The sequence below is a fragment of the Liolophura sinensis genome, chromosome 1 (genome assembly GCF_032854445.1).
Source record: "Liolophura sinensis isolate JHLJ2023 chromosome 1, CUHK_Ljap_v2, whole genome shotgun sequence".
NCBI classification, from domain to species: domain Eukaryota; kingdom Metazoa; phylum Mollusca; class Polyplacophora; order Chitonida; family Chitonidae; genus Liolophura; species Liolophura sinensis.
The window spans coordinates 38,980,571-39,003,552 of NC_088295.1; the positions used below are offsets into that span (position 1 = coordinate 38,980,571).

General features: G+C 38.1%; 3 protein-coding genes across 3 annotated transcripts; 1 reads left to right on the plus strand and 2 right to left on the minus strand.

Annotated features, from left to right (window-relative positions):
• Positions 1-706: 706 nt before the first annotated feature.
• LOC135461484 (uncharacterized) lies at positions 707-7,891 on the minus strand. The gene is made up of 10 exons (XM_064738610.1): positions 7,794-7,891; positions 5,977-6,139; positions 4,910-5,078; positions 4,256-4,313; positions 3,917-3,980; positions 3,084-3,239; positions 2,748-2,806; positions 2,480-2,585; positions 2,069-2,128; positions 707-1,083 (listed from the first exon to the last, which is right to left on the minus strand). The coding sequence occupies exons 2-10, from the start codon at positions 6,117-6,119 to the stop codon at positions 897-899; spliced, it is 1,002 nt and encodes a 333-aa protein (XP_064594680.1). The 5' UTR covers positions 6,120-6,139; positions 7,794-7,891; the 3' UTR covers positions 707-896.
• A 1,798-nt stretch (positions 7,892-9,689) lies between these two features.
• LOC135480497 (nuclear migration protein nudC-like) lies at positions 9,690-16,222 on the minus strand. The gene is made up of 10 exons (XM_064760345.1): positions 16,103-16,222; positions 15,067-15,144; positions 14,084-14,299; positions 12,808-12,879; positions 12,229-12,336; positions 11,896-11,964; positions 11,357-11,482; positions 11,062-11,145; positions 10,206-10,324; positions 9,690-9,886 (listed from the first exon to the last, which is right to left on the minus strand). Exons 1-10 carry the CDS (start codon positions 16,181-16,183, stop codon positions 9,835-9,837), a joined length of 1,005 nt encoding a protein of 334 aa, XP_064616415.1. The 5' UTR covers positions 16,184-16,222; the 3' UTR covers positions 9,690-9,834.
• Positions 16,223-16,345: 123 nt separating this feature from the next.
• On the plus strand, positions 16,346-22,982 carry LOC135461884 (uncharacterized). The gene is made up of 4 exons (XM_064739155.1): positions 16,346-16,464; positions 17,544-18,202; positions 19,330-19,474; positions 20,145-22,982. Exons 1-4 carry the CDS (start codon positions 16,382-16,384, stop codon positions 20,296-20,298), a joined length of 1,041 nt encoding a protein of 346 aa, XP_064595225.1. The 5' UTR covers positions 16,346-16,381; the 3' UTR covers positions 20,299-22,982.

The window sequence follows — 22,982 nt, forward strand, 5'->3', positions numbered from 1 at the left end:
GCCTCGTCATGCCTTAGAGATCGGAAGTTTCAAGCCATTGCCGCTCATCCCACAAAACCATGCCTTGTCTTTACAGCAGTGGTGGACGAGTTCTGTTCCAAATGCAAATTCACCGTTCGTGACGTGTGCTCGAAATCCATCATACTGGAGAAAACTCAACGCCTTGGCGAACGGTCGAGAACTTACCAAGAAACTGACTCCAACTCAGATTCGGATGAAGAGGAAACCTATTTCCTGCTTCATCAGTGCACGATGACATCGAGTAGACAAGGGGATATTATCGCTCTCTGCTGCTTTGTCGCCGACAACAAACAGACTACTTTCATCAAACTTTTTCTGTATGAAACCGAATCTATGCACTCTGTCGCAAGCCATGTGATCAAATTGGAGTTCGTGTCGTTGCCTCTGATGAAGACAGAGTTTTTCTCTCCTGTCATGTCCATTTGTGACGAAACCTGCTCGGTTTGTCATTTTAAGCGTGGTTCGGTTGCCATGAAGTCACTGTGCACTATCAGTCTGCCTCGTCTGCCGAACCTCATGAGGTTGTGTAGAGCGGTAATATTGAGGACTACTCCAAACCTCGGACTAGCCAGTCTACCTCTGCCAAATAAACTGCTAAGGTTTCTACACTTTAACAGTGGTGCAAAGTCACGTTGAAACTCTGGTTACAAAACGAAATAAATGTCTGTAATCGCATTTACCAGTTTACTTTTCAAATCTTTATTTTAACTGTATTTTACAACGTGACGTGTATTACATGATTTCTTCGTCAACAACAAGCAAACAACCAATGAAAAGCAAAAGGTATTCAGCTCATGAAAATGCATGCTTAACAAAAACAGAAAAAAAATCTTCAAAAACATTTCTCCGCACATCTCGATACTTTGGCGAAGACTTTAATTCGTTTTCTCTTTTTCTGACGCGTCCAGAAATCCCCACTTCTTTTTCAGGGTCTCAATGGTGACTTTTGTTTCACTCGGTCGTGATAACACCTCGTTCTGAGCATGTAATCCAAACCGAGGCTTGCTAAATTCAAAGTTATCAATATACCGTGGATCAGCTGGGTGACTCAAAGGCTGCCATCTGGCGGGAAAAAATCAGATAATATTCAGACATCATCACTGTGTATACTTGGTCAAAGAGTATAACTGAACATTGGAATTTCCTGAACGAATATGATTATAAAAGTACATTTCGTATTAAACTTAGGAGTCTCGGACAACAGGATAGGTATTTACAGAAAAGGCCATTGTCTTGGATGAAAGTTATCAGTTAAAGTCGACTGTTACTGTGAACGACCAGTTTTATGTCTCGTTAGAGCATCTGACTCAAGATGATTGATGGTTAATTGATGGTACTTTTATTACACGTCAGTTGCTCTTTGAGCTTGCACGGAAAATGTTATCGTAGATCAGTGCAAAGAAAAAAATACGTTTATTTCCATGCCGTTTCTTTGTTGAGTTAGTACATAATTTAAGACATCTTGAGAACAGAATTTGTAAGGCTGAATGCAAATTCTGTGATTTTCTAAAAATCAGAAAATGGGAAACTTTTCACGCGCAATGGCTACTCGGGTCCAAGCTGATTCGATCATTGTTCCCTTCAGTGCGGTAATACGTCTGTTGTTCATTCCTTTGACGTTTTATGAATTATAAAGCGTCATTGCTGTAAATGGAAAGGTCTGCCAGCAAACTGCGGATGGTCGTGGGTTTACCCCGGGGCTGTGCCGGATTCCTCCCACCATAATGCTGACCGCCGTCGTATAAGTGGAATATTCTTGAGTACAAACACCAATCAAATAAATAAATAAATAAACAAAGCGTCATCGCAAATGAATGAACAACCTACTACGTATAACTGAGGCCCGAATGAATTTGGGCGGCAAATGTTCCCCAGTTGCTCTCAAAATAAAATGTCAGTGTTGAGATAAGGCACCTTATCGGTTGATTTTTTTTTTTCAGGAACGAACTCTCCCAGGTGTCTTAAACATCTGATGCATAATCAAAACTAAAGATAAATCGCAATAAACCCATGCGTACGGAATGTTATAACTGTTATAACAGCTTACCTTGTATCGCAGCTAATTCGGACGTAGTTGGTCAGGTTAGCAGTGGACATATGTACAGTCCTTAAATCGAAATAAAATTTGCTATAATAATTAGTCAGGGCATAGTTAAATTCTGAAGAAACTCAGTTGATCTATCCATCAGCATTGATGACTGAGTTATCATTTTAATATTTCATTTTGAATAAATGGGTTTTACAATGAGGAAGAGAAAGTCTGCAAATGCTGGCGGTAGCATTGTTTCTGATCAGTGATGTGAAGAACAGGTTTAGAAAGTTTAAGACAGTTTAACTCCTTAAAGAACCAAGAAAGAAAACAAAGAAAAGTCCGCAGAAGACAAGTAATCTACAGACTATACTTAGTCTGCATTCTGGATCATCGTCTTGAAATGCACGATAATCTAGATAAACACACCTCATTGTGAAGATCAGGACATCTCCTGCTTGGAAATCTGTTGTCTTCCACTGACCACCGAAACGACGGGTGATCTCAAACGGATCTTCAGTAAACCAACCAGTGCCTGCAGAAATTTGTTGACTATCGGTATCAAATTTAAATAGTCATGAAAAGTGTTATAAGCACATTCGTGAGAAACCTCCTGCAAGTTTGAGGTTTGCATTATACGCCTATGTTTGTAGCGTTCAGCAGTTTAGGGAGAATTAATGAAGGTTAACGCTCCTACCTTGTAGATGGTCTCTCTCCACATCCATATTCCCGTATGTCTCTTGAAAATGTTGAAATCTGTAAATATCAGCAAATACTGACAATATTTACTCTAGGAAAATTTACATTATTTCTATTCTCCACAGCTATGGGTATAACATACACCATGGGAGTATCATCATAGTGACAATATAATTATTGTGTCAAGCATCTGAGATTATCTGGCAGGCAGGTGATTGGTTGACTGACTGGTTGCTTATTGTTTAACACGATTTGGTCATTCAGCAGAAGTCGTAAACAATACTTTGCCGTTACATAACCTGTATTGAATGGCATTAGATATAGTCGTACTCACTCGGGTAACTTGTGTGACCTTTCACAAACCGCTAGCGTGCCCATTTCCACGCTGACATCACCAAATGGTGTCCACATTGTATACAACTCGTCTGTACCACGTGACATGTATACGTTGTCCACGTGCGCTCCGGTGAATTCCTTTCTGTTAATCCCTCTGTTAAATCAAAGGAGAAAATGAGGAATATATGACTGTTAAAATGTATTTTTCTTATCAGCATGGAGACAGTTGATGTGTATTTGTGTTGTGTAACATTTTCATACACGATCATATCCTAGCGTTTCCATGGTTCTCAAATCTTTGAATGGTTTTCAAGTCCTCGAAAGTCCTGTTTTACTACTGAATATCGTATTGATTTATGCTTAAAATGGACGGATAAGTAAGCCACCGAATCTTCAGACAAAGGATGGTATACTGACGCTAAATGGCCTCTGAAACTATAGCAGAATATGGATACAGCTCTATAAAAATGCACACTACATGTGCTGGTGAAGGAGCGGATTTAAACAAGCATTAGATTGTGGAAACGGTCAAACGACCTATTGCTACCAAGGTCCCAGGAACACTGACAGATGGACAATCCATCACAGATTCCCTGCCCACAACGGGGCCTGAACCCGCATCCCGTGTCCTATATATAGTGAGGGACAAGCAACTTAATCACTCCGTCCCGACTTCGCACAGTTAGAATGGCACGAAACACTGCACGGCTGTTTATATTGTACGACTTCCTAAATTGAATACATGTGAAGTATTTGTAATGAGATGAATCCGAAGACCTGATAAATTGCACAGAATGATATTACAATAATGATCGTAAAAAGAAAGAATACCGTAGCCATTTGTAGTCAAATGTTCGAGCTTCCTGTCCAAGAAGATTCTTGAAGAAACTAAAGGCTGTGAAAAAAATAGTTGTGTCAGATTGTTGTAATCACACTTATTTCTTGATCATGTAATATACAAAAATAAAAAAGTTTAACTAAGTTAACCTGAACTTGAGCAGCGATGATGACGCTAGCTAAGCAAATTAAAGATAACTTTGCGTATATGGAAAGGTCATGATGGATAGACAAACAGGTAATTTTTTCGTTTTATTTCAGACAAGATGTCATAAAGATGATATGTTCGCAGTAAATGTATATATAATGATCATCCTGTTTAAATGTACTTACGTCTGGGTCCTTCCAGAACCTTAGAAACCGCTTCAACATGAGTTATTGGCCTGACACCCTATAAATAACGTAAAACAAAACAAAAACATAAAACAAAATCTATATTTTATCAGAGATGCATACTAGAACGAAACAATCCCCTAGCCCTAACCTTCTGACCAATCCATTCCTTTAAGTAAATGCTGGATGAAGATTATGTTGGAAGATCAAGCTTCACGTGCATCCCCACGTTCATTACGCCTACAGTTCACTAGTTGGTGGAGGGCCAATGATTTCCGTACTTTTATAGAACAAGCACTTAGATTGTGGTTAATACCACATTTTACATAAGCTTCTGAACAAACTTCGTAGCAAGGTTAATTATCCACAACACTGGGCGAAAACCATAGAGGACATTACAAGGCCATTTATTTTGTTCTTTGCAGTGATACATTTCACCACCATACTATGTGGACCAGATGACACGTAATAGATCTTGGAATTTGAAAATTCAGAAGCACTACACCTGTTTACCTCCATGATCACACGTGGTTTAGTTCGTCAGTATCTTGCCAAATGTTAATGGTTTAATTCCTCCAACTATAAAAGTGATCGCCACTAACTTCCTTGAGTATGACGTGGAACAACAATCAATCCACACTCATGGAATCTTACCTCCATGAAGGGTAGACACCCCCTACCACACTTTTGGTCTAACACCCCAGCCTCCCAGGGGTGACCCGTCTGTAACTTTCCCTCCCCGGCCTCAAGGATGTACTCTAACACGGCAAGCCTGGCTTGGGCTACCTCTCCGGGGTTGTGCAACCCGCGGATGAACAAATACCTACATTTCAATACAGATTATCAGATGCATTTATTTGTGAAGGAAGTCGTGGTACATGAGCGATGTACTTACTCTCTACACCACATAGTTTGTATCAGGCAAACACAGAGTCATGACAAATCTGACCACATTCGCAGTTTGTACACCTATGGTGGGTGCTAACAGAGGTACATCAACTACAGTTGCATTTTTCGAACACAGAGAATTTGTACCTCTATATTCAGTGGGCAGCTCTATATAATGCAAAAAATGTAGGTATCAACTTTATTGTAGTTTACTCACCAGTGTTAGACTCGGTTCAATTGAGCAAGTCATGGCTTACTCGCAGGCTTTCGGAATGATCTTATATAACATGTAGGTCTACAAGCTTATGTTAATATGCGCCTTATCTTAATTTTTTCTTTATCTCATCTTAATTTATTCACTGTCAAAATAAAGGTAAAAAAGCACAGAGCACACTTGGAATCTGCTCGAAACAGCCTTTTAGATGTAGGTGATTTAATGGTGGTCTCTTGTTTTAAGAAAGCGGTTTTGTGTTTCTCGTGGCCGGGGTTTCTAAAACCGTTCATTTGTAAGAGCTAAATGTCTGTTCCGTTCGTCTTGTTTTCATCAGTACCTGGAAGAACAAGCTGTTTTCAGATTAATTTGTGCAAGTTTTAAGAAGAACGGAAAAAAGACAATGTAAAATTATTCCAAACTGTTTTGATATGCATATGAATGATTGAGGTTTCATGCCTCATTAGCAAGGCTCCGCCATATTATCGTGCCTGACGAGCTTTTGTTATGTAGGCTTAATCTTGAAATCGGAATCTTCCTTCCCAGTATAAGGTTGCCAATGCATAAAATGTCCATGTATGGACCATATTCTACAACAGTTATAACTATACTATAACCATACCCTTTGTCTCTTAGCTCCTCCATCAAAGCCTGGCTGACCCCCAGCAGGTGATTACAGTCGTGCAACTGACACAGCTCCGCTGATGGGAAGGTCACATCTCGCGTACCAAGGCGGACAACTCGTGCATCTCCGTCTGACGTCATGTTGGTTATCAACGTAATGACTGCGCCGAAATGAGTAAATCAACAAATTAGACTATTAGAGTGTATGATTGATTGATTGATTTCTGAAGAAATTTTCACACATACTATGGCGGTCAGTTTTGTTGAAGAAAGGCTAGGCCTACTCAGCAAATTCCACGATTGGTCGTAGTTGACCTATACTGGTTAATGTATCACTACAAACTACAGACCAAAACAAGGACGAATGAGCTTGTAAGGTCCTTAAATGATTTAGCAACGAACTGAGCTCGCATGATTAATCTATGCGTCGAAACAGACATTCGTGTACCAGCCGTCGACCAATAAGGACGTTCCAGCATAATAATCGCAAAACTACGTAAGCCTATAACACAAACCACCAATGAGCTAAGAAAGTATGTAAAGTATGAAATTATGCGGGACTCATACGGAGAGAAGCAGTCATGAGTTTTCAAAGATATTTGAAAGACGCAAACATGTTCTAGGCGAAAGAGTGAAATCGGTCTTGAAATCGTGTACCATGCTAATGGATAAGCCGTCAATAATTCAACAGCTTGAGAACAAATGTGACCATAACCACAATCTAATCACCGGTACATGCACTATAAAACAATGACAGGGTAAACCACAGACTTGTGGCAAGTTATACTGACGGATAGATAGAGGTGCACAGACGATTTTGATGGTAGATGCAAGTAGTCTTCAACAAAGATTAGAGTGCGCAAACGACCACACAAGCGCTATAGACTGTTTCATACCGTCAAGACCCCGCGAACAGCGAAAGTGTTGAAAATCTACAAATTCCTGCCCAAGGCCAGTGTTGAACCTGTGTGTCATAACCTGTAGTCAAATGTGTATGAGGTGCGTTGGTAAGTTATATATACCTCGTACAAACCCATACAACTGTTAAATCGACGTGTTATATGCTGTCTGAAAAAAAGGGTATCAGAGTTTACAGGACATATGTCAGAGCGTTCCCTGATAATATAGGCTACAGATCAGAGAAAACAAAAAAAAGACTACGGTACGCTATAAAATTACGCGCCAGTGCAGCTATAGCCCTACATGTGTAGGCTTTTCAGCACTACCAACGTGCCAAAAATTGTGTCACTGAGCATTTGTGTTATCTACAATCGTGTGACGGACAATCGGTAATCTCTGGTAAAGTTCTCATCCTTGTAGCTTTAACAAAGATATTTTTTGCTATTCCACGCAAGTTCAGAACTAGGCTCTTATGCTTTTCTCTTGGGTCAACTTTAATGATACACTACTTAGGGCAGCCAAATTAAGATCTATGAGCCTCTGTAGAGTAGGTATACACTTCTTTAAACAATCGAGGAATATATGTATAAGAATGTGGTTGGCAGTAATGGGCCACTGTATATAGTAAACATCTTAAGTCTATTCAGCCTGCTTTAACATCTGTAACCTCACCCAATGCACGCGTCCAGGATGAGAACTTAATTCCCTGGAAATCTATATGTATTTCTAAAAGCGACTTCAATCGCTGTATGTAGGCCTGTATATGTGTCCTAGATTTGTATCAGCCTTCACAAGGGACTCGGTACTACATTTCGGTCAGCAGTATGTAGAGTAAGTGTCTGAAGACTTGGTGTAAAGCTGCACTATTTGACGGCAAGAAGCACTTACAGTCATCAAATCGAAGTGGTTTCTTACCTTTTATAATAACACCTGTCACAAGTCGTTTTTCGTCATCAGATCTACGTGTCGAACAAACGCGGTCACAACAGTGTCTGCGATCCTATTTTTGAATTGATATTGCTTGGGGAGCTATACACAGTGCTCTACTTTCGAGGTGTCGAAACAAAGTATACACCTACAGCTTCTTACGCCTACCCGATGACACATGACGTGCGGGTTCAAACCCAGCCTTCAACAGAGAATTTGTAGATTCCCTCGATCTGACTGCTTGTGGAACCTTAAGAAGTGACAATAAACGGTCGACGGCAATGTGTCTGTTTCTCGTCCACCAATATGGTGTACTTAACAATGTCAGGTGTGGGAAAGATCGTCAGAAACTTGCCTGTGAAGGTCGGAACCCAGGGTTTCCTCCCTCCATAAAACTGACCACCATACATTGTATAATCCTTGAGTATATGGTGTTCAATAACAATGAAATACATAAATTTGTAAATATTACTGGAAAAATATATGGAATAATACAAGGAAAGAACCGTTAGGACACCGGTACTCTGAGACTGTCAAAGACGTATCACACTAACTCGTTTTAGACTTTTACTTCTAATCACTGAATTAAATGTAATCAAACCAGCTATTTACAGCCAGAAATATGAAGGAAACAGATACAGTTTAAAAAGAAACCTAATTCACCCAACTGTGAAGTTTTGTACGAAATTTGGAATTCATCCACATGTATAAACGGAATGACTACTATTGCAAAATGGCAGCATACGCCCTACGCCATTTTGTGACGCCATGTTTGGTTGGCTACTTGCTTCAGGCTTCGCTTTCAACATTATTTCGGTCATATCACCAAAGTATCTCCTCGAAGCAGGCCAGACCCATTGCCTACATATATATAGTGGTGTCTCAACGGAACGCCGAAATATCGAAAAACAAAAAACAGGCGCCAGAAACAATACACTGATGACAGGCCATTACAGATATTACTTTCTGCCCAGTCAAGATTCAGCTGGCATTTGCCGTTTTGTATACGAGGCAGATGCTCTAATCCTAACCTGGTAAAACGCGAGTACGGTACAGCTAGCCTACGCACCTCAACGTCACATGAAAAATATATAAAATGCAGTAAAGTTACTCTAAAAGTTGACTTTCACACTGTCCAAAATATCTGCCATGTCTCCTTCAATTCCTGAAAACATTCTTGACATCGTTTCTTTTAGTTAGGTTTGTGGAAGGAATTCGATCGGGTCGCTGACTGTGGACAATTCAACTGATTTGATGTGTTAAGATCCACATAGCACTTATTCTTACATCGCAAGAAACAAGGCTAAAGATGAGACAGAACAGAGCAAAAAGTCAATGGACAAAGGTTTATTAATGACTGTTGACAACCATTCAATGTTCACTGCCATACTGTCATATAGACATGACACCATGCCAAACCTACAAGTAACAACCTTAATTTCAACACTGCCAAACACCATCTGTACAACTGGCACAAAAACATCCAGGAATGACTTGTAAACACATTAATATCTGAGAATATAAAAAAAAAATCAATGTGCCTTTTTCCGATCATCTATACTGTTATATAAAGTTAAATCATGTGAATACAAAAAGTGTACATGTAAATGCAAAGAGCACACATGTAATTTCTTCACTTTAGGAAAACTATGTTTGAATGTCAGGTCTATAGGACCGCTGAGACTACTTCCATTCCCAGTAATATTTGTAGTAGGTACAATATTACAGAAGTACATACACATACTCAGTGGTCTCATAATATGAGATGTTAAATTGGTGATAACCAAATAAGCTCAATTTACTTTTCGTATTAATTTCTCAAGCTCAAGCAAGTTCAATGTATCAGTTGATATTGTCTTTTGATATCAAAAAAGAAAAGTGTCTTTTCTTTCCTTATTCTTCAGTAGCTGATGTTTCAGGCTCCACACATAGAGTCAGGTTCAGTTCATTAAAATGCCAGTGGTCCATGAATACGTGAAAAATGCAGCTCTGGGTAGCACTTTTAGAAGCCTTTCCACACGAACACTTTTCAGTTAAATTTGCATTTCGAGAAATCCATTTCTGGATGTTGTGCCATAAATCTGAAACAGAAAAGTAGGTGTAGGATATTTTTCTACTTTGAAACATGGATTCATTTTCTTTTTTGAACATCAAACGATTTTCTGAATATTACACTATTACACAAAATATGTAAAAATAAATAATTATTAACCCAATTTTTTCTGGACTGCCCTGAACAGATTTATTCCATGTTCATGTAGAACATTCTTTCATCATCCTCAATATTAGTATTACTATACATAGTAATAAATAATACATTTCTAGTCACTGAATCTGAGTTCATCCATATGCAAAACAGCTGTGCACATGTACACTAGACAGAAATAAAAGATATCTCACTTCTTGAGGACATCTTGTTTCTTCTGTTCATCTGATGTTGGCAGTCCCATTTCTTTCTGTCTCTGGTCATACATCATTTTCTCCACCATGGAGCGCGTTTCTCCATCCAAATCAGACAGCTGGCAGAAAATGATAAAACCCAGTCATTAAAACGAAGGAAAATATTTACATAAATAAGGACCTGCCTCGCAAGAAACACATGGTCCCTGATGTTATTCTTTCTGAACTTTCTTCACAAAATCCCATCTATTGTTCCCATACAACAGCTGGTTAAAAATACAATCATTTGTGCAATAATATTACTATTATTTATTTAGTTACATAAATTTACTTAATTTATCTGAATGTCATGCTTAAGGATTTTTTGCTAGAGTAAATAGCTTTATGGAATTATTTAACAACCAGTCATGTGAAATTATACATGATTTACATTATTATGACAGCGGTCAGGTTCATGAATAAATTGGAGGAAACGAGAGTGCCCACTGAAATCCAGAGAGCTCACAGGAAACCAGATTTCCCAGAGGAAACCAGAGTTCCCTGAGTAAGCCAGAGTTCTCAGAGTAAGCCAGAGTGCCCAGAGGAAACCAGAGTGTCCACAAGAAAGCAGACTGCCCACAAGAAAGCAGACTGCCCACAGGAAGCAGAGTGCCCAGAGGAAACCAGAATGTGCGGGGTAAAGCAGTCAACTTTACCAGATGCCTCATAAACATCCAGACTGGAAGCCGCTGAGTAACACTGAGAGCTAGATTTGAGCACCTGGCCGCACTGGTCAAGGTCATGATAGTTGCATCTATTTATCAGTATTATGTAGATTCTTTGATAATATGCCATTCAATTTGTCACACACACAAACCTTAGAGTTTTCTGGCTGAACTTTCTTTGTGTTGATTTCTGGATCTGAGGTCACCAGTCGGCTCCACCACTCCATTTTGTTCACCTGAAAAACAAAACAAAATCATTACAAACTAGAAAATGTATTTGATTTCACAAAAACATTGATGAATTTAGCTGAATTTCAATTCCATAGAAAGTAAAGAACAATATGTAGCAAATATGCCTTCATTGCTTTATCCAGTCAGTAACTGCTTAAGTGTAGAGAAAAAGCTAAATAGAGTGAAAATGAGCAGATTTTTGATGGAATATCTTACCTTTTCCAGGTTAATGAGTAACACTTTTTTGTCTTCCAAACACCATGTTGTCTCCTCCACTTTAATTTCTTTTGGGAATTCCCCTTGTAAGATGGGTGGGTGACCTTTTAAACCTGCCTTTATTTTCTAAAATCAGAAAAGGAGAGTAAGACTGGATTAGTTGTCTGAGCCAGATATTCAGGGACTTGGCAACAGCAACTTAAACTTTTATCATCTGATATGATGAAAATATATCTTAAGAAAAGTAGTACTGAGAAAAATAACTTCAAAAGAATATTGTCAATTTAGAGGTTAAGAAAAATACAGTGTTTCTGCACCTTAGATTTTTTTCAAGTGACCAATTCTGACTGATTTGTACACCTTATAGGGTCATTTAAAGGTTTTTTATTAAGTCTGATTAATTTTTTATCAGAAAAAAGTATCAGTACCTAAAGTATCATTTTAAAACCTAAAACTGATTCTGAAATACAGTACTTCAGATGTCCAAGAAATATTAGATTTAAGGATTTAATGATGAAATGTAAATGTAAAGAACTTGCCTTTTTTTCTATGACAACGTCCATATCTTTGCCCTTCAGAGGAAACTTGACATTTAATGGAATTCTCACCTGCAATATGACATATGACGAAAATGTTCAATGTACACAGTATCGAGGCTGCAAGAGATAAGTCATTTTTTCTTCACAATTTCATATCTGATATACGCTTCCAGCTACATTATCATCAAACGTCAGAATGGAACACTTACATATATGACAAAAACCATAACAGTCATAAACATATTTACGAATTCCATCACCTTTCAACGGATGATTTACACTCAGAGATTTTTACTGCAGATTTGCCTGAGATTAAAATCCTGGCTATCTGACCTCGACTTCTTCCAGTGTCTGTGTCCACTTGTAGTTGGGTAAGTCGGCGCCATTACCAGAGTTAGGCTTCAGTTTGCCTTTGTCTGCTTCATCTTCTTCATCATCATCCTGAAAAGTTTTACACACCAGTTTAGTAACAGTATTGATAGTTTTGTAGCTAACACGGTGATTACAACCTAGTAGAACACATGTGCATTGACATGCAAAATTAATAAATATTTAACTTTGTATAAAAACTCACTTAGAGAGAAAAAAACTTATATTTAACAATATTCAAGCTATGTATTTGGTGTATGTTGAGCATATGATGTACATGTACTAAGGGTTTATTTTTTTATATGACTGTTGTTTAATAATATACTCAACAATTTATCAGTATAATATATGACTGACAGTTACCTTTGAACAGGTGAAGGAAACTGGTGTGCTTCGGGTACAAACCATCCTTCCTTGAGAAAGTTACTGCCAACCTTTTTTCCCTTTCAAGCTAAACCATTATTTTCTGTTCTCTATAAAAGTTTGAATTCAGTGTAAGATCAGAGTACCACAAAGAGCATGGCAGCTCAGCTCAGCCCTTACCTTTTCAGCCTTGTCACCATCACCATTCTGTGCACCAGACTCGTCATTTGTCTCCGATTTAGCGCTACTACCCTACAACGAAAATTATAACAGCTTATTAAAATAGGTTGAATGAGTTCTGATTCATGTAGAAAATTATTAACCATAACTTATCTCATCATGTATTTGTGCGATTTATCTATTTACTTATCTAACTGGTGTCTTATGCCGTACTCAAGAATATTTCACTGATACGACGACAACCAGCATTATGGTGGGAGGAAACTGAGCAGAGCCTGAGGGGAAACCCACAACCATTAACAGATTGCTGGCAGACCTTTTCAATATCAGCTGGAGAGGAAGCCAGCATGAGCTTGACTTGAACACACAGCGACTGCTCCTGGGAGGCTCCTGGGTTGTGTTTGTGCTATTTTGACTGCACAACAAAATTTGTCAGACAGGAATGCATGAATGGGAAATGGGTCTCACAAAAACCATGACTGCTGAGTTAATATCTAACTAACAAAAGGACCTAATATCAAAGGTGCCATAAATACTGCATAAACCGACCATGCACACAGTATACGATGGCGACCAGCATTATGGTGGGTGGAAACTGGGCAGAGCCCGGGGGAAACCCACTACCATCCACAGGTTGCTGGAAGACCTTCCCATGTATGGCCGGAGAGGAAGCCAGCATGACCTGGTCTTCAACTCACAGCAACCGCATTGGCGAGAGGCTTCTGGTTCACTACGCTGCGCTAGCGCGCTAACCAACTGTGCGGGCACATTAGAGGAAGGTTATCTAATCTGAACTGGTTATTTTACATTTCTGTGAAGTTCATTTCAGAACAGTACATTTTATTCTTCAAAAAAGTGTCGTAATTTGTTATCAAATTGCAAATTGAGAATAAAAATTTTCATTTTTGATGCATGTTATACATGTCTTTACAACCCCTCTATTTTATTTATATTTTCTGCCAATGGTCAGGAGTTTTGCCAAATAACTTCATCCACGACCATACTGGAAATGCAGGATCACTTTGGCACCCCTGTATTGGGCTTTCTCCCCCATTAAAAATGTTCTGACAGCTATCATCATTGACGTCACCACAGAAGGCTCCTTAATTTCTGAATGGAAAGCCTTAGAAAAAACTAATTTAAGCCCTGCCCCAAGAAAAAAGCCGAGAAAGTTTTTTGTATTTTATATGATAAGCCACGTCCATATTATACAATAAAAACCTATTGTTCCAAATCCTCTTTTGATGTTCACACAGATTCAGCTTGTGAGCCTCACCTGGTCCAGTTGTTTCTGTATCTTCTCTGCCTCTTCATCTGTGATTTCTTTGATCTTTGGTTCCTGCTCAGCCTCCGCCATCCTCTTGGCTTCCTCTTCCCTCTTCTTGGCTATCCGCTCCTGACGACGTTTTTCAGCCTCCTCACGTTCATCTTTGTCCTTCTCCATCCTTTCCTTGGCAACTCCTTCATATTTTTTGAAAACATCTGTCACAAGCTAAAGACATATAATGTGGAAATTTTAGACTCAAATCATCCAAAGACAAAGTTTAATTCTTGAACAACAGTGTTAAAATGTTGATTCAATAAAATAACTGTAAATAAAGTTGCTATAGGATCCACAAATATGCCCATTAATTTAACATCAGAATGTCATTTAAGTCACTTAATATGTTTCATAGTAATGTTTGTCACTGGTGCTTCAAGTGAGATATGAAATAATCAACACTATGTGGAAATATCTTATGCCTGACTTCAACTTGTGATACTTCAGTCAATAGTTGATTTTTTGTAAGTATGCTTTTCATTAGAATATCTCAAAAAAATCAAAAATTCAAGTTCGTTCAAAATGAGAAAATGTGCAGCTTCATTTCCGTTCTTTAGACTAATTAATTACAAACAATCATAGTAAAATCCCACTGCTGCTATAATTGTGCATAAAATGTTAGGCAACCTCTGTAGACATTAATTTACCGACCACTTGTCTCACCATGTTCCAGTGCCACAGGGGACACCTTTTTCTTTTGGAAACTTCCCAAATTCAGCTCCTTAATTTTTTTCATCGTTTGTCTGCTCTAAATAACTGTGTTCAGACATCCATGTTACAGTAAATGAGATCTCTCAATAGTTACCTAACATCTTTGACACAGGACGACTTTTTTGTCTTTAGCAATAAAAGAGTTCATAATTGAAACTCCCACATTATGTGAGAATGCTGCTATGAACCGGCTGCTCACAATCAGTGTTGCAACATCATACAAGTACCTTAAACGCTTTGCCTTTATCTCCTCCAACATAGAAATCTGTTTTCCTTGAAAGGAAATTAAAAATGACATCCAGCAACTACAAAAAAGCAAATTAATTAGCTTATTAAGATTTATTTATTGGCGTTAAATGTTATGCTTAAGAATCTTTGTTAGCGGTCAAGTTTATGGGTGGAGGAAACTGGAGTGCCCGGAGTAAATCACAAGCCTTCAAAAGGTGCCTGACATACTTCCTGACTTAAGGACCCCGGCCGAAACAGCAAGAACTAAGTATTGGAATCAAACTTGCAATCTGATTGGTCAAGAGTCTGACAGCCGAAGAGAGCCTGTGCCTTCAACATCTGAGCTTGGAAGAAACCCATTTATAATCAGTTGAGATCTGTCTTATTAAGACAAAAGCTACGTAAACAATTGGTCGGCTATTTTAAAATTTTGACACCTGTTTTGCACTGCATGCAGACATCAATTAGAAAGGATTATTCTGTGCAAGATGGTGTAACTGTATAGTTTACCATAGCTTGCTGCCGTGGCTACGATACTCCGCCAGCCTAGTATATAGAAATCAGTTGATTGAAATAGCCACCTGAGGGCTAGAAACAGCTCTCGATGACTATGATCGCATATGCGAGCGCCAGTTCAAATAAATAAATAAAAAAAAAAAACGACCACGGTCATCATGAGCTAGCCTATAGTAAGAAGGTTTAACCAGAACACTTAATTCATCCATGTAACCTTTCTATTCTATGTTCTATTCTATTAATGAAAACAATCAATAATCACATTCCAAATCAGTAATCAATCGTCCAATGTCTCGGAAATCAACATAATTTAATCACTTTCGGTTTCATATCATACTGTACCTCGATCCCGACCCTATCATCAACAATTCACAAACGCAGATAGTCACAAGTTGTAAGCACCACTGGGTGTTCAATTTTCGCTATACTTTAAAATCAGCCTTGTAAGGAATCGTGCCATAAGATAATCGTGTACAAAATCCATACAGCAAAGCAAATGTGTATTTCAACATCACAAACCTCCTGAATTCCTCCTGGGCACTGCTGTGCCATAGCCAACAGCATACCATCAAATCTTTCTGGATCCGTCTCTGAAGCCATGTTGCGATGAGCGTGTTCTACCACGTTCTCTGTAACCCCGCTTCCTCTACCTCGTTGACATATGATAGGGTGCAACTGCCACTTCTCCCGGAAGTGGCTATGAAACCGAGGTTGAACATGTTTACACATGCGTTGTATCCAGAGAAGCTTTATCAGCCAAAACTGAACGGCTGATGCACGAAGGTTGGTTCACCAAGGATGATGTGTTCGACGGATGTTTATGAGCGCTTTAATCCAGACAGAGACTTTGTTTTACATGGGAACTCTCCTCCTTCCTTTTGGTGAGATTCTTGTTGCACATAATTATGTTTACATCATTTGAATGTCAAAATATGCTACCGGTGCCCGAACTGTCAAAGTTTCTTGTACTAACTTGCACGCGCTCTTCCCTCCAAATGCATTAACATATCGATATACAAACAGGCCTATGATTTATAAAAGTGTAAAAGTAAGTTTTTAAAGATCTGCGTTTTTGTGTTTTTCTCTTTTACTTATTTTTTGCCATTTTTTTTCTCTGTGTTTGACATTTATTGTTATAGTGTTCAATCAAATCAGGGTGATAAGTTATGCTAGTATTTTGTATTACCGGTTACCCACTTCATTTTTACTCTGAGGCCACACCAAATGTAATTGTTGTTTAAAGGGTATAAAACTAAAAACTTGAAAACTATCTAATTTCCCGTTTTCCTGTTGAGGACATATTTACATGATTGGAAAGCCTAGGAAAACAAAGATATCAGAAAAATGTGGAGATCGAACAAAATCGAAAGGTGGAGTTTCAGTTTAATCTTTATTCCATTTTTAGTAATTATTTTGTGCCGGCTCGCTCATTAAACATAAAAGAAAATTAGTGTACTCTTACTCTTATAAATAAATCATTTATAATCAGCTCAATCAGCCTGTGTGTGCATGAAGATGTGGCTCTCCATTCCAAATCTATTGATCCAGCTGTGTTCTATCGTCAATTATTTATGTTTGTTGTGCAATGAAGTGTGTATAACAGGGTAGGATAAACTGAACAAAATACATGATGATTGATGTAACTGAAGGAGAATGTAGCACTTTGTGTGTACCAAGGCAACCAACCATTAATAAATTATGCCAGTGAATAATCCTGTGCCAGGTGAAGTAGACAGTATGTGTCATGTGACTACACAGGTAAATTATATTTTCAGGATTGTGTTTCAGGGAATTCAGGATATCAGAAACAAGTTTGCATTTTCAATCAGTGCAACAGTTTCATGTTAAGGATATTTGGAATTATGTGTAAATATATGTATAGTACCTGATACAATATATAATATTACACACCGGTACATACATTGTATATCTTTGTCAACCCTTCTTTTTGTAATTGTAGTGATCGACCAGGCAATCTGACAAATTCACAGAATACCACTACAACACTAAATCTGAACCAAACGTCTGGCTATCGGCCTAAAAATTACACGGAGGAGCTAGTCAGAAGTCATGATTCAGGCCTTTCCAGTCTAAAGAAGGGTGACACCATCATGTCATTTGGAGGTCGACCCAAATCTACGTCTGACAGTAGCTGGTATACAAACCCGGTGCATTTATCTGAGGAATATGACCAGTATCCACTGTTCCGCAGTATGGGGGTACCAATGAGACATGTAGCACCAGTCAGTCGACCAGTTGGATTTACGGGCATTTCTCTGGCCTCAGAAAAACCCAAGCAATACGCACTCCGGAGCACTGAGGAGATGCAAGATTATGTACGATCACATCTGGGTAAAGATGAAGTCCACCATTTCCCTGTCACGATGTCAGCCTCAAAACTGGTGGGTCCAGAGCCTCCTTTGGTTAAGCCAACAGCTATATTACATCAGCACGGTATTGCCCAGAAGCTGGCACCCAGAAGATCACGATCGCCTACCCGGTCCAGATCTCCCATGCGATCAAAATCAGCTACAAGATCTCTAAGGAAAGACCAGAGCTTTGATGCCACTAAAAACCTGGAAAAACTGTACCTTATGACTTCTGAAGCACCAGCTATTGGTAAGTGGTCATTTACACATGGACTAAAATTTGAAAACTAAGTTTTAATTAGCCATAAAAGTTTCATTGCCGAGTCACTATTATACATGTATTTATAAATTCCAATGTGAGGAAAGGAGTGATGAAAGATGATAAGTGCAACTGAGCATTCAGCTATATTCATGTTGGCAGTTTGAGTTTGCATTGATGGCACTATGCATGTATGATGTGGTCCTTGAATGTTGCTTCTTTTGGATGGTAAATCATTCTCAGTCATGGTTCTTTCTTCTGCCATCTTATTTTTTGCTCTATAATGTAGTTGAAAATTACTTTGAGCATTATTTTGGTCTCATCACATCAGTGTATTTGCACAGCAGTCGGGTCAAAATGCTATGCAGAAGAAACTGGACACCCTTCCTGGTCACCGAACACCAGCAATTGACCAATAGTGTTTAGTAGCAAGGCAGGAATTGGGGATCCAGGATTGAACCTGATTTGATTTATTTATTTATTTGATTGGTTTTTATGCTGTAGTCAAAATTATTTGTACTTGTATGACGATGGCCAGTATTATGGTAAGAGGAATCCAGGCACCGATGGCTCAGTTTGTAGGGCGTCAGCTTCGAGGGTGGTAGATCCAGGTTCAATTCTGGGTCGGGTCACACCTAAGACTTTCTTGGCATTCAGCATTAAGGGGAAGTGCAACAACTGGTTGACTCAAACCAGTAAAATGGCTCAGGCGGGGCAGTTTACTTACTTTCAGTAAGTCATCTCAGTGAAGCTGCACCAGATAAAAGAGTGGTGGAAATCCGTCCTGCAACAAGGAGGCACATTACATACTCTCTTAAGGACTGCTTCATCGTCATATGACTGAAAAATTGTTAAGTATAACATTAAACCCCAAGCACTCTCACTCACTCACTCAAATGACTTAAGTGCTGTAATAAATTGAAGTGATTATGGAAATACTGCATTATTGAATGTGGTATAATCTTTCATAATACATGTAACTTTCTAATACACCAATGAGGCAGAACCTTATTTTTGTCAGTTGTAATGTACTGTTGTATTTAATGTTGTTTTTATTTCTCTGTTTATCATCTGTATGTATGCAAATTTTATTTATCTTTTCTGCTGTATGATGCCAGGTTCTGCAGATGTGTATGTGACATCCCCGTACCAGCAGGAGTTGTCTCGCCTGCGGATGGAGCAGCTGCGTTTGGAGGAGGAACAGTTGCTAGAGATGAAAAGACAATCAGAGCTGGAGAGAATACGAGGTCCTCGACCCAAATGGTAACTTTGCCAATACTTCTAGATGTCCCGTACTTCATCTGAAGTTTAACATTTTTTAAGTGACACAATTTGCTTCATTCTGATCGATACTTTCATCTTACGGGGACACTTAAATAGACTTTTGTGAACTTTGATTTATTTCTTATTAGAAAAACTCATGTGTTTGCATCAAAAAAGTATCATTTATGTGATTCGGAACCTGTATTTGTACATACCAAACTTCAGGTGAAATACAGTCCTCAGTGGTTTTGCTATGTTGGAGCAGAATTCAGGAGGAAAAGTGAGCATGGCTCCATATAGTAATAATATACAATTTCTGGACCAGGTTGACTAACCCTCATACTTTGCATTTTATCGGATAGACTTATCACTTGTCAGTACTATCATTTTGATGGAAATCCATGTAGATAAGCAGGATTTCGCATTACATGAACTGTATCCTCAAATCCAGCCCATAAAGCAAAGGGTCACCGGTATGAATAATCAGGTACAACCTGAAGTGTCGTAAAGTGGGATATATATTGATCAGTTTTGGTAGATTTTGTCAGTGCGACATTAGCATATTCCTACTATAAGGTTGAATCAGTCTTTGTGGCAAAAATGCAGAGAAGAATTCTCTGTTGGTTTTATTATCTGAAATAATTCATACTTTTTATTTTCTTCTCCTCAGGTATGAGATGAAAACTCCTGAATTTCACTACGAAGCCCACAAAAATACAGAAATGTTGAAGAGTAAGAACAGCTGGAATGACTTGCTACGTTACAGATCTGACCTAACTCAGGCATCTAAGGATTTCCAGATGTCACTAGGAGAGGTTATTTAATGTCATGGTGATGCAAACAATCATTCATCTGTGTACCTTGACAAACTAACATCTGTGGTAAATCAACATCAACAAAAATCTTTAATATGTATGCAAGAAGTATTATTATTCCGCAGATCACGAGTATTTAATTGTGTTACCCAACTCGAATGCAGTTATATGTAATAATTTAGCGATCTTGTGAGATGGACAATGTTAGACAGCCCAAGGGTTTTGCTTTTGGAACAATCAGTGGCCCCCTCCTGCTCTCTGTTTAGTAGAGTCTCTACTGTAGGAGATATTTTAACAATTCAGCATTTACTTCCTCAGTTATTGTTTTGTCATTTATAGTCAGTATATATTTATACTTGTCATTAACATGGCTGTGCAGTACCGTCATAATTATGTTTGTCATTGGACTGATTTATGTACATGTACAAATACATGTACATATACATGTGTACAGTTTCTGGGGCATCTTCAGAAACCTACCCAATTACATTCAAACAATAAAGTGTTCTATGGCTTTACCATCGAATGCTTTTATTATCATGCATGCCTAGCTAAACTGTTACAACGTGAAGGCAAGACTGTCCCTAGTAAATTTCAAATAGCAAGTTCATCTTGCATGTAACTTGTGCCTTTACTAATGATAACTCATATACCGTAGCATGTACATGGATGTATTTTGATATCTTGAATTTCAAAAGTTATCCAAGCTGTTTGCCTGCTCAGATTCCTCGTCAGTGTCATGAGCTGTGAGTTTGACCTTATCATTTTGAGGTGGATGCCTAAATGTTTTATGCGTGTTATGCATTACATTTGTGCCTTTTCCATGGTTACTGTACATGACCTAAAATTTCACCCCAAAAGTGAACTTTTAGATGCAAATAAATGTTGTCAAACATCACCTTTGGTGCTATAAGTTACATTTATCGAGTATAAGATATTATCCTAATATCCAAATTAAATTGAAATGCCTTTTTAAGATCAACAGAACTTTCAGAATCAGGTAAAATACAGAAGTTTGTCATGGGGAAAATTTCAGGTCCTATACCGTACTTTGACCCACCACAATGTGTATATGAAAGCATCGCTACTGAATGCCTTACCTACTTGTACAACAGTATAAGCTTAAGCTTAATTATCCTTCCACATCTAAACTATCAATGCTTTATTTTTAATGACTTTAAAATTGTCAACCTACAAACCTACAATACCCCTTCAAACCAGGTTTGTCTTAGTATGTGTACTATTGGTGTGAAACACCGTTGTTAGAATAATGCTGTTGCTGAGAAACTCCTTTATGACACTAGTGTATTACAACTGTGAAACCCCCTTTGTTTCACTATGTGTACATCTCTGTGAAACAAACATTTATAAAGCATGTGTATCATCACTGTGATAATGACTTCATATTACCCAAAACTGTCAATACCAAAATTAAGTAACTTCCCCTGGTGTGCCTTCATTGCCCATTGTTACCCCTAATGCCATAATATCCCCAGTGCCTTTGAAAAACCTTCCAAAATTTTGACTTTAGATCTCCATAGCGCATGTTATATTTCGATGTGTTTAAATATCCCTTTTTATCCCTATAATGATTTGAACATAAAGTTTTTTAGTCTGTGAGCGTATAATCTCAAACACTGTCATATACATGTATTGGAGCAGTTGCCAATGGATAGGCCAGTAGACAGTCTACATCTTAAACCTGAACCCTTGTATTGTTCACTAGAGGGCTTCTCTGAAATTACTAACTAAATACTAAAATTAAGGCATGCTGATTAAGCCAATCAAATCACGCTCATTTTTACAGAATGCTGTGTCAGGTCGCTCCCTCTGATCCATGTGTACAAGTATCTGTGTTTTGCCAAGTAGAGAATAAACAGAATGTAGGAACATTGTCTTGTAAGTGTTTGTGGATCTCTATCCCCACTAAACATTTATTTTGTATTTTACGAAATATATTGCAATATATTTTGTCACAATGGTTTTCAGTTCATTACATCAATTTACCTGACCAAAGCATTAACTGTTAACAATCTTCATATGTAAGTTATTTATACATATCTTAAAAACAAAACAAAAAAAGCAGTGGACAAACAGACATGTTAAGCCAGAACAAAGTTTTGACATATTATTTACAAAGTTATTATGATGCTGAATGCTATCAACTTCCTTACAATACGTAAGTCTATTATTCGTAACAATCCATATAAATAAAATTGCGTAAGCTGAATGGATGTCTCAACACAAAATCAACCACAAATACATGGCAAGCCAATATATACACATATAAATTCTCTAGGAATATTTTTTTTTGTGTAAGGAGTCAATTACCCAGAATCAAGTGTGCACTACAATGCGAGAGCAAGGTAACAAACTGAACCTGATAAGCTGCCATAACCCAAAAAATCAACTACATGATGCAAGTAGAATTCCTTAATATCTGTGTATCGGAACATTTGTAAAAAAGGCGGAAGCTTCCACACATAATTGCTTCATTCTCAAACACCGCCTCTATACAGCATCATTCAGATTCAAACAACGTTCTTAATATAAATTAGACGTACACACTGTGTAATGAACATGTATGCCCATGTGCATAGTAAGACATAACAATGGTACTGTCATTTGTGTTATTTACAAAATACAAGTATACCTATTTATGTAAAGTACATAATAATTTTAATGCCAAAAAA